The sequence below is a fragment of the Anomaloglossus baeobatrachus genome, chromosome 8 (assembly GCF_048569485.1).
Source record: "Anomaloglossus baeobatrachus isolate aAnoBae1 chromosome 8, aAnoBae1.hap1, whole genome shotgun sequence".
In the NCBI taxonomy this organism is placed as follows: domain Eukaryota; kingdom Metazoa; phylum Chordata; class Amphibia; order Anura; family Aromobatidae; genus Anomaloglossus; species Anomaloglossus baeobatrachus.
The window spans coordinates 203,939,059-203,961,873 of record NC_134360.1 but is presented as its reverse complement, the minus strand read 5'-3'; the positions used below and the strand labels follow the sequence as shown (position 1 = coordinate 203,961,873).

Here is a 22,815-nt window from a genome sequence, read left to right as displayed (position 1 = left end):
CACGTCTGACATCTCTACCTGCCATCAGTACCCGGGCACCATCATCACACCTGGCACCAAGAACTCTTTGTCCCCAGGGACTTCCTCATTCCAGCTTCTGGAAAGGACTCTGACCTTAACCTGCTTAGTGCTCCGGCAACCGTGCACCTAGGCCCTCTAGTGGGGTGACCGGACAGTCCCTGTATAGGGGTTAGCTCTGTGTTGCCTCACTGGGGGAGTCCGGTGCACGGCCCAGAGGATCCACCACCTGGGCATTACAGATAGAACAGGCCATGGATCCCGCCGAAGCTTTAGCGGCTCAGTTGGCCGGATTGCAGCAGGAGCTGGTCCGTCAACGCGAAACCCAATCCCGTATGCTGGCCTTCATGACGTCAGTGGACACCCGCCTGAACACGCTGCAAGCAACCGCCACGTCCCTATCAACACCAGCCACGTCCACGACCTCCGTAGGAGCCGCCACCGAGACCTCAAGACTCCGACTGGCTTCTCCGTCCCGGTACGCCGGAGATCCCAAGACCTGCAGGGGGTTCTTGAACCAGTGCTCGCTCCACTTCAAACTGCTGCCGCGCCTCTTCGCTTCTGACCAGGCCAAGGTAGCCTTCATAATGTCCCACCTGGAGGGTGAGGCACTGGCATGGATGAATCCCTTGTGGGAGAAGGAAGATCTCGTAACCAACAACATCCGAGACTTCCTGCATGCCTTCAGGGCCACCTTTGATGAACCCGGACGCGCCTCCACGTCGGCTTCCTCGCTACTCAGACTACGACAAGGGACTTTGACAGTGGGACAGTATGCTATCCGGTTCCGTACCCTGGCCTCTGAGCTAGGGTGGAACAATGAAGCCTTGACTGCCGCCTTCTAGGAGGGACTTACCGGTCGTATCAAGGACGAGCTGGCCGGCCGAGACGTCCCCTCTACCTTGGACGCCTTGATCGCCCTTGCAACACGGATAGACCTCCGCTTTCAAGAAAGATCTAAAGAAATGTCCCGCGAGCGGCGTCCTGTAAGGCACTCCGCTTCTCCACAGAAGCCCATCCTCTCCTCATCCATGCTCCCTGGCTCCTCCATCCATGAGCCCATGCAAGTGGACCGGCTACGGTCCTCCGAGCAGCATCGAGCGGAACGAGCCGCCAAGGACCTATGCTTCTATTGTGGAGACGGCGCACACCAGGTGCGTTCCTGCCCAGAGAAACCGGGAAACTCCAAAGCCTAGGGTTGGTAGGAGAGGCCACCCTAGGTACTGGGAAGCTCTCTGACCCAGTGACATGGACTGTACAGGTGACAACAGGAGAAGCCCGCTTCACGGCAGAGGCGTATCTCGACTCCGGAGCAGCGGGTAACTTCATCCACCAGGCCACAGTGGACAAGTACCAGGTACCTGTCACCCCGCTGCAGACACCCCTTATGATAGCCTCTGTGGATGGGGAACCTCTCTCTGACACCGTCCTGTTCGTCACCAAACCTGTGAAACTGCGTATCGGTGTGCTACACACCGAAGAAATCGCCTTCCATGTTCTGCCACGCATGTCTCATCCGCTTCTACTGGGTTTACCCTGGTTACGGGTACATGAACCTACGGTCAGCTGGCGTACTGGAGAAATCATCCGTTGGGGTCCGTCTTGTCATGAGAACTGCCTCCAGTCAGTCCAGCCCGTCCATCGTCCTCCGGCCCCAGACTCCTTACCGGGCCTTCCTCCAGCCTATTGGTCCTTCGCAGATGTCTTTGATAAGAAGGAGTCGGAGGTATTGCCTCCACATCGACCCTACGACTGTGCCATTGACCTTCTGCCGGGAACCACACCCCCTCGGGGACGGATATACCCTTTGTCCCCTGCTGAGACCCGGGCCATGTCTGACTACATCACCGAGAACCTGGCACGGGGATTTATTCGACGGTCCTCGTCCCTGGCTGGTGCGGGCTTCTTTTTTGTCAAGAAAAAAGAAGGCGACTTACGGCCCTGTATCGATTACCGGGGACTGAACCAAATCACGGTAAAAAACAAATACCTCCTGCCTCTCATCCCTGAACTCTTCGATCGGCTCCGGGGGGCCCGTATATTCACCAAATTGGATCTCCGTGGGGCCTACAACCTGGTTCGCATACGCTCCGGAGACGAGTGGAAGACCACCTTCAACACCCGGGACGGGCACTATGAATATTGCGTGATGTCCTTCGGTCTTTGCAATGCCCCGGCAGTCTTCCAGGAGCTGGTGAACGACGTATTCAGGGACCTCCTCTACGTCTGTGTAGTCGTATACCTGGACGATATCTTAATCTACTCCCCAGACTTACGGACTCACAGAGAGCACGTGCAGATCGTGCTACAGAGGCTGAGGAAGAATCGCTTGTACGTCAAACACGAGAAGTGTGTGTTCGAGCAATCATCCCTTCCCTTTTTGGGCTATGTGATATCGGACACCGGTCTGCAGATGGATCCCGGGAAGGTTTCTGCTATCCTCTACTGGCCTCCTCCTTCGGGACTAAAAGCCATCCAACGTTTCCTCGGCTTTGCTAACTACTATCGCCAGTTCGTCCCTCCCTTCTCGACCCTAACTGCTCCGCTCTCCGCCCTGACCAAGAAGGGGGCCAATCCGAAGGCTTGGACACCCGAGGCCGAAGCCGCCTTCTGCTCTCTGAAGCGGTCCTTTGCTTCTTCTCCAGTCCTTCACCGACCTGAGTTGAACCGCCAATTCACCCTAGAGGTTGACGCCTCCTCTGCAGGGGCAGGGGCCGTACTTATGCAGAAGTCCGCCACCGGGAAGATGGTCACCTGCGGCTTCTTCTCCAAGATCTTCTCAGCCCCAGAACGCAATTATACCATTGGTGATCGAGAGTTCCTGGCTGTTAAGATGGCGTTGGAGGAATGGCGATATCTCTTGGAGGGAGCGGTTTACCCGGTGATCATCTATACTGACCACAAAAACCTGGAGTATATACGCTCCGCTCAAAGGCTGAATCCGCGCCAAGCACGTTGGTCTCTCTTCTTCGCCAGGTTTGACTTTCAGCTACACTACCGGCCCGCGGACAAGAACGTAAGGGCGGATGCCTTGTCTCGGTCTTTCGTTCCGGTGGACCAAGAGGAGGAGCCAAACCAGCCCATCATCTGTCCTAGCAAGGTCATCCTGGTGGCTCCCGTCTCTCTGGCACAGATCCCTCCTGGGAAGACGTACGTCACGGAGACCGACCGACACAAGGTCCTCCAATGGGGACACTGCTCGAAAGTGGCCGGACACGCCGGCCAGAAGAAAACCTGGGGCGCAATCGCCCGTCATTATTGGTGGCCGTCTCTTCATACGGATGTCACCACCTTCGTCTCTGCATGTTCCTCCTGTGCCCGGAACAAGACGCCTAAGCATCTGCCCTTTGGTCTTCTTCTTCCTCTGCCGATTCCTTCCATTCCCTGGCAACACATAGCCATGGACTTTGTCACGGACTTGCCCTTGTCCTCCGGTCATACGGTTATCTGGGTCGTGGTGGACCGGTTCTCGAAAATGGCTCATTTTGATCCTATGGCTGGATTGCCCTCTGCTCAAGAGCTTGCGGACGCCTTCATACAGCACATCTTCCGGCTGCACGGCTTTCCTGCCCATATTGTGTCCGACAGAGGAACCCAATTCACCTCACACTTCTGGAGGGCTCTCTGTGAACACCTGGGGGTGTCTCTGGACTTTTCCTCTGCCTACCACCCTCAGTCAAACGGACAAGTGGAACGAGTCAACCAGATAATGACCACCTTCCTTCGCCACTACGTCAATGTCCACCAGGACAACTGGTCCACGCTCCTTCCTTGGGCTGAATTCTCTCATAACCACCAGGTCAGCGAATCCACCTCCAGTTCTCCCTTCCATGTTGTCTATGGTCTCCAGCCTTCTGTGCCGTTACCAGTCTCTCCAGCTTCCGATGTACCTGCAGCAGATGCCGTGGCCAGAGACTTCTCCGCTACATGGGCCTCAGTCAAGACCTCCCTGGGACATGCTGCTGCACGATTGAAGAAACATGTGGACAAGAGATCCTCCTCGCTTCTCTCCTGGGGACTTGGTCTGGCTTGCCTCCAAGTAAGTCCGACTCAAGATTCCTTCGTACAAGCTGGGTCCGCGGTACATCGGTCCCTTCAAGGTCCTCAGGAAGATCAACGAGGTATCCTACAAATTGCAGCTTCCGCCCTCCCTGCGGATACCCAACTCCTTCCATGTGTCCTTGCTGAAACCTGTTGTTCTTGGTCCCTTCTCTTCTGATGCCAGTCCTCCTCCTCCCATAGCCGATGATGACATCTATGCAGTAAGAGATATCGTGGCCATGAAGACCGTCAGGGGACGGCAGTACTTCCTGGTCGACTGGGCAGGTTATGGTCCCGAGGATAGGTCCTGGGAACCCCGGGAGAATGTGGGTACTCCTCTGATTCGTGCCTTTCTGTCCCGGTTGCGGGGAGGGGGGCCTGGGGGGGGGGGGTACTGTCACGCTCCCCGGGTCCCGACGTCGTTCCTCACTCACCGCTCCGGTCCCCGGGTCTCCTGCTTCCGGTCACACGTCCTCCTCGGCACCGCTCCCTGCTCTGGCCTCCGGCACCCGGGCGTCGCGCATGCGCATTAGGGCGTGCGCGCGGTCACTGACCTCCTCTTTAAGGCCCAGCACTCCCTAAACAGGATATTGCATCAGTCAGGGTCAGGTATATTAGGAGCTTCCTGCCTGGAGGGCGTCGCCTGTTCTACGAGTTCTATAGCTAGGAGTCCAGGTCCCGCTTGCTGTGTCTTGCATTAACACTGTGTCTTCCACAGAACCACTTCTACTAAGTTAACCTGGTCCTGTCCGAGAGGTCCTGCGGGGACTGTCCTGCCAAGCTATCCTGGTCTGGGCCACAGCCTGTCGAGTGGTCCTACGGGGACTATCAGCTGAGACGCTACCATCTTCTTCAGTCTGAACCTGCCTCCTACCCTCGGCTTCACCCGGTGACCTTTGCCTCCTCTACTGGTTGGACTCTGTTCACGTCTGACATCTCTACCTGCCATCAGTACCCGGGCACCATCATCACACCTGGCACCAAGAACTCTTTGTCCCCAGGGACTTCCTCATTCCAGCTTCTGGAAAGGACTCTGACCTTATCCTGCTTAGTGCTCCGGCAACCGTGCACCTAGGCCCTCTAGTGGGGTGACCGGACAGTCCCTGTATAGGGGTTAGCTCTGTGTTGCCTCACTGGGGGAGTCCGGTGCACGGCCCAGAGGATCCACCACCCGGGCATTACATTTGACATGTCTAAACATATGGGATATCTTTATATCTACATGCATTTGCGCCTTTTGTAATTTTCTTTTTTTCTTTATATTTATGATATATTCATCTTTGCTTAATAATGGAGTTACATTTAAATTATTGTTAAGATATCACAGTCCAAAAAGCCGGAATGTCTCTTTCTTTTTACACTTACACCTTATTTCTGTATATGTGGAACGCTATTGCGTTCCACCTGTATTCTCATTGTTTGTCACTTCCTTTAGGTGGAGCGCAGTTGCGTTCCACGTGCCGTTTTCTTAGTGCACGTCCTCCTTTTCATCACTTCCGGTTTTACGGAACCTTAATGATGGAAAGGGGAATCCATTCCTAGTTACTACACACATGCGCAATGTGCCTACTCAGCTTGTGCACCTTTTTTCTTTGTCACTTCCTTTGGAACGGAACTACCTTCATATGCAGGGATGTTTCTTTCCCTTGCACTGGCATTTCTCATTTAAGGCTTCTGGTCTTTGAACACTGTAATCCAGCTTATTGTAAAGTTCACCTGTGGTGAGTTCATTATCTATGCTAATACGTTTTGCATTTTTTGAATTCACCAATGGCAAGACCTCAGCACTTATCTAATGCATGTTTATTGGTTTATCTTTTTAATCCTATTTGCCTTTCGGCCTAATTAACTGGTACATCAGCATTATAAAACCCCACACAGATCACTATGCTCTATGCTCCCTTGGAGAAAGCCAGGGCGAAACATGTCAGGGTGTGAATGGTGAGGCTGTATTTCCATCTAGCACTGTGAATGATATTTTACTAGCAGGCATGTTTTTTTGATGTTATTGTTTCCTGATATTTTTGGGCTCCATTTTAAGCCCTGTTCATGGTATTTTGTTACTTTAAACATTCCTGCATACCTAATACCATCTAGTCACAGTTGCTAACACACTTAAAAACCTGTGTCCTTTTTTGTGCAGTACTCTTTATTAGGGTACATGATTTGTCATTATGAATTAATATCATATTGTTATTAGGACTACTTTGAATTGACAGATTGTCTTCTGTTAACATTTAATGGTGTCTACTGTGTCACACGTTTTTCTGCTGTACTACCTTTTAATTATACTTTTTAAAAAAAAAAATCTTTTTAAACAATAAAGTTTATATATTTTTCTATGTACTTGTTTGTGTCTCATTCAGGGTAGTATTTTTAGGTTTGAATTCTGCCACTGTGTTACTACCTGGTTATACTTGTACTTGAACTGGCTTGTTATGGTTGGTGGCCAAATTGTAGGTTAATTGTAAAAAAAAATTAAAAAAAAAGCTGATTTCGTTGTTTTGTATGATCCGTTGTGCCACTATATGCAACACATCCGCTGCATCCATCACACAACGCAATGCAACGGATGCCGTTCAACGTAAGTGTGAAACTAGCCTAAGCAGGGGCTGACCATTTAGCAAACAGTATGATGGCCCCCACATGGTATGATGATCCCCACACAGTGTGATGGCTCGACAGTCCCTAAAAAAGTATCATGGCTTCTCTACAATATAATGCTTCCCACAAAATAATGCTCCCAAAGCCCCTACTCAATATGATAGCCCTAACAGACCCTCACTCAGCATGATAGCCCTTACAGCCTCTCACTTGGTTTTATAGTCTCCACAGCTACTCTGTATGATGGCCTCCACAGCCCCTCTCTTGGTATGATGGCCTTCACAGCCCCTCACTTAGTATGATGGCCTCCACAGCCCCTCACTTAGTATGTTGGCTCCCATAGCCACTCACTCAGCATGATGGCTTCCACAGTCCTTCTCTCAGTATAAAGGCCTTCACAGCCCCTCACTCGGTATGATGCTTCCCACAGCCCTTCTCTTAGTTTTTAAAAAAGAAAAAAACTCCTCTCCAAATAATTTTTCATGGTGTTGTTTCTGTTCTGGCAGACAGGTACATGCTTAATGACTCAACTGATGTGATGATGTCTTCGCAGTGGGTGTTAGAAAAGGCCATTAAGCAGAAATCTGCCTGCGATGTACACTGCTAGTGGAGGTGAAAAAGATTGAATACAATCAAGGGAACCTGGCCACGGGCCCCTCAGACTTTGGGTGCTAGACCTCAGGCTTCATTATACTCTGCACCTTCACAAAGTGATGATGATGAGACTCAAATACCTGAGGTGCACGGGTATTTTTCTTTGATGTCAGGTCAGGAGCAGAAGGTGTGTGACAACATAGAGCCCGACAATGAAATTATAGATTCCACTTTGTGTGAACCCAAAGGCACGCAGCTGAGTAGCTCAGCAGTCAGCACTGTCAGCAGCTGAGGAGAAGGAAGAAGATAAGAAGGTTACGTTGGCGATTCCCGCACAAACACCGAGTGATGCAAGCATGAGAAGCACAGCATACTCAGCCACAACTATGGCTGTGGCCAGCAGCGGTCACAGGTCTGCAGTTCACAGGAAGGGTTGCCTAGCCTGGGCCTTTTATTGAGACCACAAAAGAAGACCCAACTTTTGTCATCTGCCAATGTTGTAAACAATGAATCAGTAGAGGCAAAAATTCAAATAATACTACATGCATGAACCAGCACATGCGCAACCAACATGCATTACTATGGGAATCTTACTGCCCACCTGGAAATGGAGGGGCAGTTGAAGAAAACTGTCCTGCTACATTCCTGAATGGTTTCTAAATATCAAGACTCCAAGACGAGTCTCCAAGTTGTGCCTTGCCTGTACTGGCAGTGTGTGGGAGCAAGAGGCTTAATCCTGTCACTCATGCACCTCTTCATTTTTAAAATTGAAATGCCAAGCAACATCCTGTGTGTCGCATGGACCATACCTAACTGCTATACAAAGACATTATGGGATTATGGGGAAATGGAAGGGGAGGCAATTGATGCCACTGTCCTGCTGTCTGCCTAACATTTTTTTTAAATATCAAAACTTCAAGATGGGTCTCCATGCTGTGTCTTGTGTGTTCTAGCAAAGGTGTGGGAGCAAGAGGCTAAATCCTGTCACTCAACCCTTTTTATTTTTAAAATTGCAATGCCAGGCCACATCCTGTGTGTAAGTCAATGAAATAAATCAATGCTGAAATTACTATGCATTTGGAGAATGCAGTCACACAGCTGTATAGTTGTGGCCTACTATCCAGGCTGAGTTTAATCAATGGCTGACTCCTCTAAACCTGGTGCCAGGGAAGGCCATGTACAATCATGGGGCAAATCTGGTAGCGGCACTACGCTTGGTCAAACATCACACATGTGTCTAACATAGCTCACGTCCTCAAGCTGGTTGTACAGAAATTTCTAGGCCACTATTCCAGCCTGGATGCACTTTTGTGGAAGGCACGGTTGCTGTGTGCTCACTTTCAAAAATGTAAATGCTGGGATACATTCTGTGTGTTGTATTGACCATACCTCCCTTCTGTGCAAAGACACTATGGGGAAATAGGACGGGGGGCAATTGATGACAATGTCCTGCTGTCTGCCTGAAATGTTTTTAAATATCAAGACTCCAAGATGGGTCTCTAAGTTGTATCTTGTGTGTACTGGCAGGGCTATGGGAGCAAGAGGTCTAATCATGTTATTTATGTAATGCTAGGCCACATCCTGTGTGTTGCATGGACCATACCTCCTTGCTGTGCAAAGACACTATGTGGAAATGGGGGGGGGGCAATTGATGCCATGGTCCTGCTGTCTGTCTGGAATGTTTTTAACTATCAAGACTCCAACATGGGTCTCCAAGCTGTGTACTGGTCTCCAAGTTGTGTCTTGTTTATACTGGCAGTGGTGTGAGAGCACCAGTGGTCTCTCTTCCACCTTAATATTTCTTATGTCAATAGTCTAAAAAGCTTATGGCTATGCCAAAATAGTGGGGCTGCACTATAAAACGTATTTTTGCTGTTTTGGAAGCTTTTCGACCCCCCCCTATTTTCTCTGGCTTAGGTTTGGCCTCCCATTGAATCCAATGGGGTTTTAAAAGGTTCGGTTCAGCGACCATAGCGTTTGTTCAGTAAGGCTCGGTGATATGAACTTTCAAAGGTTCGCTCTTCTCTAGTCAACTCCCATAGACCCACAACAAAACAGACATTCAGGTCCCATAAAGGGAAACACAGCTTTAAGTAGATAAAGCAATTAATTAACCCCATTTAAAAAATGAAGAGATAAGAAAAGAGGAGGCAAAACCCAAGGGGCCCCCATAAAAGGAAAAGTAAAGAAGGGGGAAAGGAAAAAAAGAAAAGGAGCATGGGGGAAAGGGAAATGGGGTGCCTCTCCCTTTCAAGTATTTCCAAGAACCTCCTGAAACTCTGGGGAGTCCAGGAACATGATCCAATATACCCACGCTCGAACAAACTTGTCAGTAGAGCCATCACCCTCCCTAGTGAGGTTCTCCACTCTCTGTAGACTGGCGATCTCCCTCAGGCAGTCAGCCAGGAAGAGACATTGTATTAACTTCCACAATCTTGGAATGATCATTCGAGCAGCAGTTAAACAGAATCGCAACAAGTCACTCTTCTGTGACTTAATAGGTCCCAGGAGAATGGAGAGGAGGGCCAATTGAGGAGATTTGTCCACCCGGTTCCCACTCATTTAGGTTCCCACTCATTTATTGGTACACTGAAAATATAGAATCCCAAAAGGGCTGTATTTTAGTGCAACTCCACCATATATGTAGAATAGACCCTCTTTCAGTAGCACAGTGACAACACCTGTCCGAGACCAAGGGGAAAACAGCATATAAAGTGGCTGGACAGTGATACCATCAGGTGAGTATTTTGTAATTTTTCTCCTGTGCTGCAAAAGCCATTGACAGTTTCTGACCACAAAAATGACCGTTTCCACTTGTCCTCCGAGATGTCAACCTCGATCTCCTCCCTCCACCTCATAGTGAATTTAAGACTTTCTGTACTATCCCTCTGGTTCAGATATTGATATAAAAAAGACATAGAGTGCGTCAGTGACGAGTTGAGTAAAAACACCCTTTAAGGCCTAAAACACACGTCCTTGATAACCACGCACGTGTAATACGGGCCGTTTTTCATGACCGTAATCCGTTTTCTGGCCCGTAAATAACGCACGTGTGGTGGCTGTGTGTCCGGCGTATGGTAACCACGTGTGCGTGTGGAATGGCCGTGTGTGCGTGTGAAACTTAACTGATGTGTGTGTGTGTGTGTGTTGTCCGTGTGAAATGTCCGTGTGTGATGTTAAATGTCGTTGATACATGCCGGCTGACAGCAGACAGAGTCGCGCGCTGAGAATGAACTCGGGTGAACTTCACCCGACTTCATCCTCATACCGCGGCTCTGTCTGTGTCGCGTCCTGATTAGCGGTCACCCGTGAAGGACTCACTGGTGACCGCTAATCACCAGAGTGACTGAATGGAGTACCCCTCTTTCATACTCACCGTTTCCCGATCACCTGCACGGCTGTTCTCTAAACTCCGGTGGCTTTTCCTCTTTTGAAAAAGCCGGCCGCTCATTAATCAATCTGGTATTCCCTGCTTTCCCTGCCCACCGGCAAATATGATTGGTTGCAGTGAGACGCCCACACGCTGAGTGACAGCTGTGTCACTGCACCCAATTACAGCAGCCGGTGGGCGTGTCTATACTGTGCAGTAAAAAAAATAAATAATTTAAAAAAAAGGTGTGCGGTCCCCCCTATTTTAATACCAGCCAGATAAAGCCATACGGCTGCAGGCTGGTATTCTCAGGATGGGGAGCCCCACGTTATGGGGAGCCCCCCAGCCTAACAATATCAGGCAGCAGACGCCCAAAATTGCCGCATACATTAGATGCGACAGTTCTGGAACTGTACCCGGCTCTTCCCGATTTGCCCTGGTGCGTTGGCAAATCGGGGTATTAAGGAGTTAATGGCAGCCCATAGCTGCCACTAAATCCTAGATTAATCATGTCAGGCGTCTTCACGAGATACCTTCCATGATTAATCTGTAAGTTCCAGTAAATATACACACACACCTGAAAAAATCATTTATTAGAAATAAAAAACACTACCAAATTCCCTGGTTCACCAATTTACTAAGCCCCAAAAAGCCCTCCCTGTCCGGCGTAATCCAGGATGGTCCAGCGTCGCTTCCAGCTCTGCTGCATGAAGGTGACAGGAGCAGCAGAATACACCGCCGCTCCTGTCAGCTCCACGCAGCAAATGAGGTGAGTAGCGCGATCAGCTGAGCTGTCACTGAGGTTAATCGCAGCCACCACTGGATCCATTAACTCCTTATTACCCCGATTTGCCAACGCACCAGGGCAAATCGGGAAGAGCCGGGTACAGTTCCAGAACTGTCGCATCTAATGTATGCGGCAATTCTGGGCATCTGCTGGCGGATATTGTTAGGCTGGGGGGCTTCCCATAACGTGGAGCTCCCCATCCTGAGAATACCAGCCTGCAGCCGTATGGCTTTATCTGGCTGGTGTTAAAATAGGGGGGGGACCGCACGCCGTTTTTTTAAATTATTTATATATTTATTTTACTGCACAGTATAGACACGCCCACCGGCTGCTGTGATTGGGTGCAGTGATACAACTGTCACTCAGCTTGTAGGCATGTCTCACTGCAACCAATCATATTTGCCGGTGGGTGGGGAAAGCAGGGAATACAAGATTGATTAATGAGCGGCCGGCTTTTTTAAAAGAGGAAAAGCTGCCGGAGTTTAGAGAACAGCCGTGCAGCGCTGCGCCGGTGATTGGGGAACGGTAAGTATGAGAGAGGGGGGGAACTGACCGACAGACAGCGAGAGGGACAGATAAAACAGAGAGACCGACCGACAGACATAGAGAGAGACCGACCGACCAACGGACTGAGGAAGAGAACGAAACAGAAAAAGAAAAAAGACCGACATCACATGAAAAAAGCACAAAACGTACAGGGAGCAAACAGAGATGCGTCCGTGTCACTCGGACGTGCGCACAGACCCATTGACTTTCATTGGCTCCGTGCTGCGTGTTGCGTGCTGAAAACGGACATGCTTCCGTGCAAAACTGAGACACAAATGTAGCACGCACACGGACCCACGGACCTTAATGAAAAACGCACATGTGTCCTCAAACATTAAATAACATTGGTGCACGTTTAGCCGTGTCTCCGGTATATACGGAAACGGACCAAACATGCACGTGTTTCACGGATGTGTTTTTCAGGCCTAAAATTGAGTAAGAGGGCAATGAGGTCCTTCTCTCTACCCCAAGCAGAGAGGAAAGATTTTAACTGTGAGTATTTCAACCAGGATACATCATTTCTTAAACTCATTAATACATAATATGGTAGCAACATATCAGTGCGAAGATCCTGATGAAGCTGGAAGAAATCCCTGGCGAAACATGCATTAGGGGACCAGAGATCTGGTACTGGGGGGCTCATATGACTATTCAAGGTTCTGATGGAATGCTTTCTTGCACATATCACTTTATAGGCCCTGTGGTATGGATGTAAGTAACTATATTGATTGGTGATTCTATTCTATAACTCAGCAGGACTATGTCCATTTGGGAGATACAATGCCTGCTGTTTTCACCATAAATATCGGTGCAATTTATTTTGTACATCTCACAGCAGCAGTACTTTCAGCGAAGACTTTGGTGTATGTATCCGTTACTGGCCCCTTACATGCATGTTATTAATAGTGGTTTAATTTCTTGCTCACTGCTTTTGTATCTTATCCAATAAAGTTTGTACTAGTTTTGCACATTTAACTCCAGTTCTCCAGTGTATTTATCAATTACGGGGATGTAGCATGGGCCCACCTAGGGTGAAGAACTCTAGCCAGCGGTCTCCCACATTTATCTGCAAATTCACAGAGAAATTTATTAAATCAAGTCTTTTGGTGTGCATATTGCTGATTGACAAGGGATTTAAGTTATCTCGTTTTGATAAGGTCCCCAAGGATAGGAGCTGAAAGCGAGTTCTTATGGGCACACTCAAGATCTGTGATTTTTTTCACTAAAGAAAAAATCCTTTGTGCTTGCTTTCTTTTGAACCTGGACCCATGTTTGATCAAAATCCACCTCAACACACAGTTGAGCTCCTCCCACTGTGTTGGGAAAGCCATGAGGTCAGCAAAGTGTATACCCAAGAACCCAGATATAGTACTCCGTATTTCCGTGGTACACATCTGGTCCCTCAAAAGATTGTCATTGAGTTGCCATGTCCAGGGCTTCAAAAACCCATCCTGGATGGTAAGACACAGGAATATGAAAGCATGATCGGACCAAGAGATATTTCCTACAAAGGCCTGTTTGTGCCAGGTCAGAACATGTCGACTGAGTAGGAACAGGTCTATGCACCTGTAGGAGGAATAATAAGAATCGTAACAATCCATGGGGTGAAGTGTTCTCCCCACATCCTCCAGACCCTGGATAGACCATTTTCCTGTATTTATTTTCTTAAGTGAGTGAGTGTGTTATGTTAAGGCTTAAGGCCGCTTTACACACTGCGATCTTGCTAGCGAGATCGCTAGTGTGCATACCCGCCCCCATCATTTGTGCGTCACGGGCAAATCACTGCCCGAGGTGCACAAAATCTCTCGGACCCGTCACACTACTTACCTGCCTAGCGACGTCGCTATGACCGGCGAACCGCCTCCTTTCTAAGGGGGCGGTTTGTTCGGCGTCACAGCGACGTCACTAAGCGGCCACCCAATCGAAGCGGAAGGGTGGAGATGAGCGGGACGAACATCCTGCCCACCTCCTTCCTTCCTCATTGCCGGCGGTCACAGGTAAGGTGAGGTTCCTGGCTCCTGTGGTGTCACACATAGCGATGTGTGCTGCCGCAGGAATGACGAACAACATCGTACCGGCAGCAGCAACGTTTTTTTGGGAATAGGGGATTATGTCAACGATTAACGATTTTGCACGATTTTGCGACCACTTTAAATCGCACGTAGGTGTCACACGCAACTACATCGCTAAAGCGGCCCGATGTGCGTCACGAATTCTGTGACCCCAATGACATCGCTTTAGCGATGTCGCTGCGTTTAAAGCAGCCTTTAGACAGATATGGGGGATTCCTACTGTAGAATGCATTAATCATTAGTATTATTTATTAAAATTGGTAATAGCAAAATCTGGCACATATAAAAAGCTAAAGGCTAAAAACAACATCAGGTTATATTAATGTTTACATTTAATGCAGGATGTGAAATGTTGGCAAATGTTAAATGGTGTCATAACTAGTTTAATAAACTTGATTGATCTAGTTCTAACATCAAAGTTGCCTTTGTCTAGGACAGTTTCCAATGTGCGCAGTGCCATGTAGAGTGTTTAGGGATGCCATCAATTTTAGTGCTATAAAGGAAGGACATTGATTGGTGCTATCCATGCCTTGAGCTCCACTATCTGCAGAATGAAGATCATCGTATTCCTGGTACTGGCTGGTCTCAGCCTCGCTGCTCCCGGTATGTAGAGTGTGACATTCTGTTAAATCATAAATTATTCCTATGCATTGTGAGATAACTTGTTGAGTTTTTTTTTTTTGCTCTATTTGTAAAGGAATTACTGATACAAATCCTGATACGAGGTGGAAGTACATGTCAGATGAACTAAAGGTAAGATTCTTGAAGGGAAAAATGTCACTAATCTCACACTGAAATTCTAAAACATATCTACAACCATTAATGTTAAGTTGTTTTCATTCAGACATAATTAATTTCTGTAAAATAGAAGCTATACTGTGTACAATATATTAGTGGTGATTATTATTTTTCCCAGTGGTTCAGTGCTCCTATTATTTCATGTTCTCATAAACATGTCCATTACATATGGTCTTATTTTATCAACATTATCGTTCCTACATTGATTGCTCAAATTAATTGTCTCTTCTCAATTAGCAATTTCCAGATCTCATGCAGAAATTTAGAACATTTACTTGTAACTATAAAGGCAAAGTAAGTATATGTTATTGTGTCAGTCTTTAATAAGATAAAAACATACCGATATGACTTGTACTTTAAAAATATGAGAATCAATTAGCAACAAACTCTGTTCTAACTAATATTCTGACCTTACAAAGCTTTTTTAAATCACAAGAACATTACAATCTACAGAATCAAGAATATCTGAACCCCCAAAATGTGTTGATATTTGTTAGAAAACAGATTCAGCATTGCAGATATGGTTATACAGAAAAGTCAAGATGCCGTTCTACACTTTTCTTCTAATACATACATGATAGTTTACATCTATCTCCTATTCTGTAGACGAGTTAGAAGAGAAAGTATGAAGGAAAAAAGACATGCATTCTTGTATCTATTCCCCTGTAGTGAATGCTGTAATAATTGCAGAGATTAATCACAATATAACATGTACTCCGTTGTTGAAGTTTAAGAAAAAGAAATTAACCTTCAATACAATAAGAAATCATGGTAGAACAAGAATTACAACTTATCAGTGTATTTTGTACAACCTAAATGAGAAAATAAAACTTAAAAAGAGTTATCGTTATTCTTATCTTTATTGTATAAATCAATGGAACATATGAAAATAAGAAACTTTGTAGCATATGTTTATCAGAGAAATCTGCTTTTTTTTTCCTCCAGGACTTATCATTCATTCTGAAAATTCTCAATTAATAGGTAAATTCTATATTAAGTGAAGACAGATATTCATATTACTGAAATAGGATATGGCAGTTGGTGCTCATAAAGTTCTCTGGAGAGAGCAGGAGCTAGAGACCGACACAATCTGCTGCAAGTTCACCGACTATCATCTCCTATCTCAGAAATGACTTTATATTTACTGGAGACAGATTTTTCTTGTAAATTGAGAATTTTGAAAATGAATGATCAGTCCAGGAGGAGAAAGAAGCAAATTTCTCTAATGAGACACATTACAAGGTTTCTGATTTTCACGTGCACTATTGATTTATAGGGGGAAATAAATGATGAAGACTTCTTCAACTCTTGACCATTTCTTCCAAGCCATAATGTGTTTGACTTTACCATTAGTATACCATATTTTTCAGATGATAAGAAACACTTTCCTCACAAAAATTGGTGAGGAAAATGAGGGGTGCGTTTTATAATCCGAATGCACCTTAACAGGAGGTGGTGGAAAAGGGTAGCAAGAGGTAGGGGCAATGCTGCGGGCTGCGGGAATGCTGTGCTGGGGCCTGTGGGGCGCTGTGCTGAGGCCTGTGGGGCACTGTGCTGTGGTGCTGTGTGCTGCTGTGCTGCAAGCGTAGAGGCAGGGCCATCCTGAAGTTGTCAGCGGTGTGGGCCTCAAATAATGGCATCCGGATTTGGCGCGTACGCAGATAGAGCTCTCAGCTCAAGATCCCATCTGAGAACACGCCACCTCCAGTCCATTGATTTCTCAGCAGCGGACTTAAGGAAACTGGAGACCGGAGGTGGCGTGTGCGCAGATGAGAGCTCAGCTTGTCATTGAGCCGATAGCTCAATCTGCACACATGCTGACTCCGGGAGCCATTTCTTTGATGCCTACACCGCTGACCGTTTCTTGAAGTTGCCTACCTCACAGCATCTTGGACAACCGCCGACTGCACCGCCTGCAGTATCGACCTGCTCCACCACCGCGCCTGCCTCCTGTGACCCCACTTCACCACCACTTCATAGAAAATAAAAGAACGGGCAGCACTCTGCAGGTAGCTTCAGACAGCTTTACCGGTACCGTTTCGCACCTCTAGGGGCGCTTTCACGGGTATGGACCCGTGAAAGCGCCCCTAAAGGTGCGAAACGGTACCGTCGTCCTCGTGCTCCCCTCCCTCCACTCCCTCATGTCTGTTACACCTGTTAGCATCGAAAAATAAAGCTGTCTGAAGCTACCTGCAGAGTGCTGCCCGCTCTTTTATTTTCTATGAATTGATGGCTTCGTCTGGGCAATAGCACCACGGTTGAGACAGCAGCTTCCTTCATACCAGGAATTTTTTCAGGATTGTGCCCGATATCACAAAGCAACAACCACACTGCTTAGTGGTGAAACGGGATCATCTCACTACCTCTTGAAAGGGTAAGCAGTGCTGTGCACTTTTCCTTCTATGTTATTTCAAATTCACTTCACCACCACTGTTAGTACTACCCCGATTAAACACCACCGGATTGTAAGACGGACCCCCCCTTTTTTTTTTGTTTCTCTAATTTTGGGGAGCATCTACGAAAAATACGTATGTGATTTTAACTAGACAAACAGTTTAAAGGAGTGAAGGTGTACATATAAATGCACGTTATAATAACCTATCTTATATTTTATCATCAACATTTTCAAAAGGTTTTCTTTACTAACATTGAGTGTAAACATTTACTGAAACTTTGATCAATCATTTTCTGATTTCATAAAAGTCGATATCTCAGCATGAGCAGAAATAAGATATAAGCAGCTTGTTCTCTGAAGCACAGAGTAATGCATATGGTAAAAAAGACATGCACTGCATGCATCAATGGCATGTCCGCCCCTGGATAGGCTAAGCTTAAGGTTTCCGTCGTATATTGGCAATACCTCTTTATATCAATCAGTTGATCATTTTACCTTACATAGATTTAATTATATCCATTTTGTTAATTGTCATTTTACAGTTTGATGACAATGCAGCTAACTTTGAAAATTTCTTCAATGCATTAAAATCGACATCGGTAAGAAATATACAAGGGTCTGTTGTTGAATGTTAAGATATACCGTAGTTTTCCCACACTAATGATAATGTAATGCTTGAAGAACATGTACATATAAGCAAATGCCAATGCAGGGTATATAGATAATACCATGTTTCCCCGAAAATAAGCCCTAGCAGGAATTTTCGGCATTTTTGGAATATGCTTAAAATACAGTGGGTACGAAAAGTATTCAGACCCCTCTAAATTTTCTTCTCTTTGTTTCATTGCAGCCATTTGGTAAATTCAAAAAAAGTTCATTTTTTGTCATTAATGTTCACTCTGCAGATAAATCACTCTGCAACCCATCTTGACAGAAAAAAAACAGAAATGTAGAAATTTTTGCAAATTTTTTAAACAAGAAAACTTGAAATATCACATGGTCATAAGTATTCAGACCCTTTGCTCAGATACTCATATTTAAGTCACATGCTGTCCATTTCCTTGTGATCCTCCTTGAGATGGTTCTACTCCTTCATTGGAGTCCAGCTGTGTTTAATTAAACTGATAGGACTTGATTTGGAAAGGCGCACACCTGTCTATATAAGACCTAACAACTCACTGTGCATGTCAGACCAAATGAGAATCATGAGGTCAAAGGAACTGCCCAAGGAGCTCAGAGACAGAATTGTGGTAAGGCACAGATCTGGCCAAGGTTACAAAAGAATTTCTGCAGTACTCAATGTTCCTAAGAGCATAGTGACCTCCATAATCCTTAAATGAAATAAGTTTGGGACCACGAGAACTCTTCATAGACCTGGCCATACAGCCAAACTGAGCAATCATGTGAGAAGAGCCTTGGTGAGAGAGATAAAGAACAACCCCAAGATCACTGTGACTGAGCTCCAGAGATGCAGTAGGGAGATGGGAGAAAGTTCCACAAAGTAAACTATCACTGCAGCCCTCCACCAGTCAGTCCTTTATGGCACAGTGGCCTGACGGAAGCCTCTCCTTAGTGCAAGAGATATGAAAGCCTGCCTAGAGATTGAAAAAAAGAAAACAAGAACCACATGAAGGATTCCCAGTCTATGAGAAATAAGATTCTCTGGTCTAATGAGAAAAAGATAGAACTTTTTGGTGATAATTTTAAGCGGTATGTGTGGAGAAAACCAGGCATTGCTCTTCACCTGCCCAATACATTCCCAACAGTGAAACATGGCAGTGGCAGCATCATTCTATGGGGGTGTTTTTCAGCTGCAGGGACAGGACGACTGATTGCAATTGAAGGAAAGATGAATACAGCCAAGTACAGAGATATCCTGGTAGAAGACCTCTTCCAGAGTGCTTTTGACCTCAGACTTGGCTGAAGGGTCACCTTCCAACAAGACAATGACCCTAAGCACACAGCTAAAATAACAAAGGAGTGACTTCAGAACAACTCTGTGACCATTCTTGACTGGCCCTGCCAGAGCCTTGAACCTAAACACAATTGAGTATCTTTGGAGAGACCTGAAAATGGCTGTCCATTAACATTCACCATCCAACCTGACGGAAATGGAGAGGATTTGCAAGGAAGAATGGCAGAGGATCCCCAAATCCAGGTGTGAAAAATGTGTTGCATTGCATCATTCCCAAGAAGACACATAGCTTATTATCTCAAAAGGAGGGTGCTTCTACTCAATACTGAGAAAAGGGTCTGAATACTTATGACCATGTGATATTTCAGTTTTTCTTGTTTAAAAAAATTGCAAATATTTCTACATTTCTGGTTTATTTCTGTCAAGATGCGGTGCAGAATGTACATTAATGAGAAAAAAAAGAACTTTTTTGAATTTACCAAATGGCGGCAATGAAAAAAAGAGGGAAAATTTTAAAGGGATCTGAATACTTTCCATGCCCACTGTTTAAGCACTACTTCACAAATCAGCCTTAATTGCAGATCATCACACTAATAGTATCCTGAAATTCAGCTTGTGCAGCCCTTTCAGAATGTCTTTTTTATTGCTGTATGTTGCACCGGAGAATTTATTGTTGCACGTCCGCTGTTAATACAAAATGAATATTCACCCCTTCCCCCGCCCACCACACTGTACTAATGATTGATGCAAAGGAAGGGGTGAATATTCATTTTATATTAACAGCCAGGATGTGACTATAAATTTTCCTTACAGCAACACAATGGGGCAACAAACAGCAAAAATAAAATATAAGACATCCCCTGAAAGTAAGCCCTAGCACATCTTTTCTAGCCAAAAATAATACAAGATTCTATCTTATTTTGGGGAAACATGGTATGGGGCTATTTTGCTTTCTTAGGCCTCCTTGACACATCAGTGATTCTGGTACATATGACGACAGTTTTCATTCGTATCGGAGAAATGAACATACGCAGACCCATTAAAATTAATGTTTCTGTGTACACATCAGATTTTCACAACGACCATGTGTCCATGTGTTCTGCACAGAGACAAGTCCGTTTTTCTCCGGCAGCACTGATGTCACATGGATCACACACTTATGTGATCCGTGTGACATCAGTTTGACACAAACCGGAGAAAACACGTGTTTTTGAAATAAAATGATTTTCTATACTCACCTGTCTCTGTCGTTGCTGTCTTTGGCACTGCTGTCCCTTGCATCTGGGTCCCACTCATTTTGCTAATGCATATTCACTGCACCGCGGAGTCGGATGCAGCAGTGCAGAGACATCAGCACAGGGGCAGATGAGTAAAAAGTTCCTGCTCTCCGTGTGTTATCATGGATAGGACACGGTGAACACAAGTATGCCAAAATCACGGCACACAGATGGGCCATACGCACCTTCGACACAGCCATGCAAAACACAAACATTTTTCATGGATGTGTGAAGGAGGTCTTACCTAAATTAATACCATCATGTCACAATTTTCTTCTGAGCTGCTGACTGGCCAAGAAGCATCATGGATAGAGTTGAGCAAGCACCTAACTATTCGCACTCGCTATACTCATAATGAGTACTGTCTACTACTCGCGTATTTGATTTGAATAGCATGTGCAATGCAAGTCAACGGGGAATACTCGCAATGTAACGAGTAACCCGAATTCCGCACTATTCGCTACTCACACGAATAGTACGGCATTCGGGTTACTCGTTACTTTGCAAGCTTTTCCCCATTGACTTGCATTGCACATGCTATTCGCAATGAATACGTGAGTAGTAGACACTAGACAGTACTCGTTATGAGTATAGCGACTACGAATAGTTAGGTGCTTGTTCAACTCTAGTCATGGAATATATAATGTAACTGGACAGAAATACTCTTTTAGGGTATCATACCTGTATGCTAATTTTAAAGGAATCCTTTCACTTGATTCATGCTATCCAAATCACGGGCAGCATGGATCAGAGCCTGGCTTCAGGAATGCATCGATGTACACTGTGTGCAAAATTATTACGCAAATTAGTATTTTGATCATATGATACTTTTTATACATGTTGTCCTACTCCAAGCTGTATAGGCTTGAGACCCAACTACCAATTAAGTAAATCAAGTGATGTGCATGTTATGATCCCAAACCATGGAAGATCACAATATATCATTGGCAAAAAGGTGACAAGAGCATTGGCAACTAATCTGGCTGCCATCCCCTTACTAACCATCAACACTAGCAGTAGCTGAGGGGTGAACTAACATCCTATGCACCGCGAATCCAGCTGGAGAACTAGCTATCCTAAAGGAAGGAAGGATGAATCACTCTCTGCCTCAGAAATAGACCGCAAAAGGTATAGCAAGCCCCCCACATTCAAGATTACTGTGATATAGGAAAATACAATACACAGGTAGATGATAGGATTAGCAAAGGTGAGGCCCCACTGACTAAATAGGAAAGGATGGGAAAGGGGCTGATGGTGGCCAGAGAAAAACCCTACAAAAACCCAAATACCTGATAGTACAAAAAGGTGCTCAGATCGCAATGATCTGCACTCTGTCCTATATCAGGCGCTCTTGTCAAACCAATGAGCAGAAAACAGGAACAATTACAAATTCAAGAAGCAACAAACACATGGACTTATAGGAGCAAAACTCCAAACATAGCTGCAGAGAGCTTCCCAGCAAAGCAACAGAGAGGGAAGATTCCTGCATGCAAATAAACTGAAAACAACCACAATAATTGACAACCCAGATAAGAACAAAAGAACAAAAACAACATAAGAAAGAACTAAGCACTTATCTGGGGTACATGTGGTCTGGAGCAAGATGAAAAGGCTAGTGAGCTACAGGACAATGATAACCGGCTCAGCCTGCTAGGAGGCTAGGGTTTAAATAGGCAGAGAGTTAGCAATGGAAACGCCCATTGCTCCAGCACACCTGGTCTCTGTCCAAACCATTCCTGGCCACAAGAGGGAGCCTCATAGCAGCAAAAGCATAACTGACATTCACAACATGTGCATCTCTGTAATGAGGAGGGGTGTGGTGTAATGACATCAACACCTATGTAAGGTGTGCTTAATTATTAGGCAACTTCCTTTCCTTTGGCAAAATGGGTCAGAAGAGAGATTTGACAGGCTCTGAAAAGTTCAAAATTGTGAGATGTCTTGCAGAGGGATGCAGCAGTCTTGAAATTGCCAAACTTTTGAAGCGTGATCATCGAACAATCAAGCGTTTCATGGCAAATAGCCAACAGGGTCGCAAGAAGCGTGTTGGGCAAACAAGGCGCAAAATAACTGCCCATGAATTGAGGAAAATCAAGCGTGAAGCTGCCAAGATGCCATTTGCCACCAGTTTGGCCATATTTCAAAGCTGCAGCGTTACTGGAGTATCAAAAAGCACAAGGTGTGCCATACTCAGGGACATGGTCAAGATAAGGAAGGCTGAAAAACGACCACCTTTGAACAAGAAACATAAGATAAAACGTCAAGACTGGGCCAAGAAATATCTTAAGACTGATTTTTCAAAGGTTTTATGGACTGATGAAATGAGAGTGACTCTTTATGGGCCAGATGGATGGGCCAGAGGCTGGATCAGTAAAGGACAGAAAGCTCCACTCCGACT

General features: G+C 45.9%; 1 protein-coding gene across 3 annotated transcripts in view; it reads left to right on the top strand.

The window, feature by feature from the left end:
- Positions 1 to 14,538: 14,538 nt before the first annotated feature.
- LOC142249404 (uncharacterized) overlaps positions 14,539 to 22,815 on the top strand; it is a 126,585-nt gene continuing 118,308 nt past the window's right edge. For all 3 annotated transcript variants that reach the window (XM_075321055.1, XM_075321056.1, XM_075321054.1), the window contains exons 1-4: positions 14,539 to 14,635; positions 14,730 to 14,785; positions 15,068 to 15,124; positions 17,768 to 17,824. In XM_075321055.1, the coding sequence (XP_075177170.1) occupies positions 14,584 to 14,635; positions 14,730 to 14,785; positions 15,068 to 15,124; positions 17,768 to 17,824 (222 nt within the window). In that variant the 5' untranslated portion in view covers positions 14,539 to 14,583. The remainder of the gene's footprint in view (positions 14,636 to 14,729; positions 14,786 to 15,067; positions 15,125 to 17,767; positions 17,825 to 22,815) is intronic.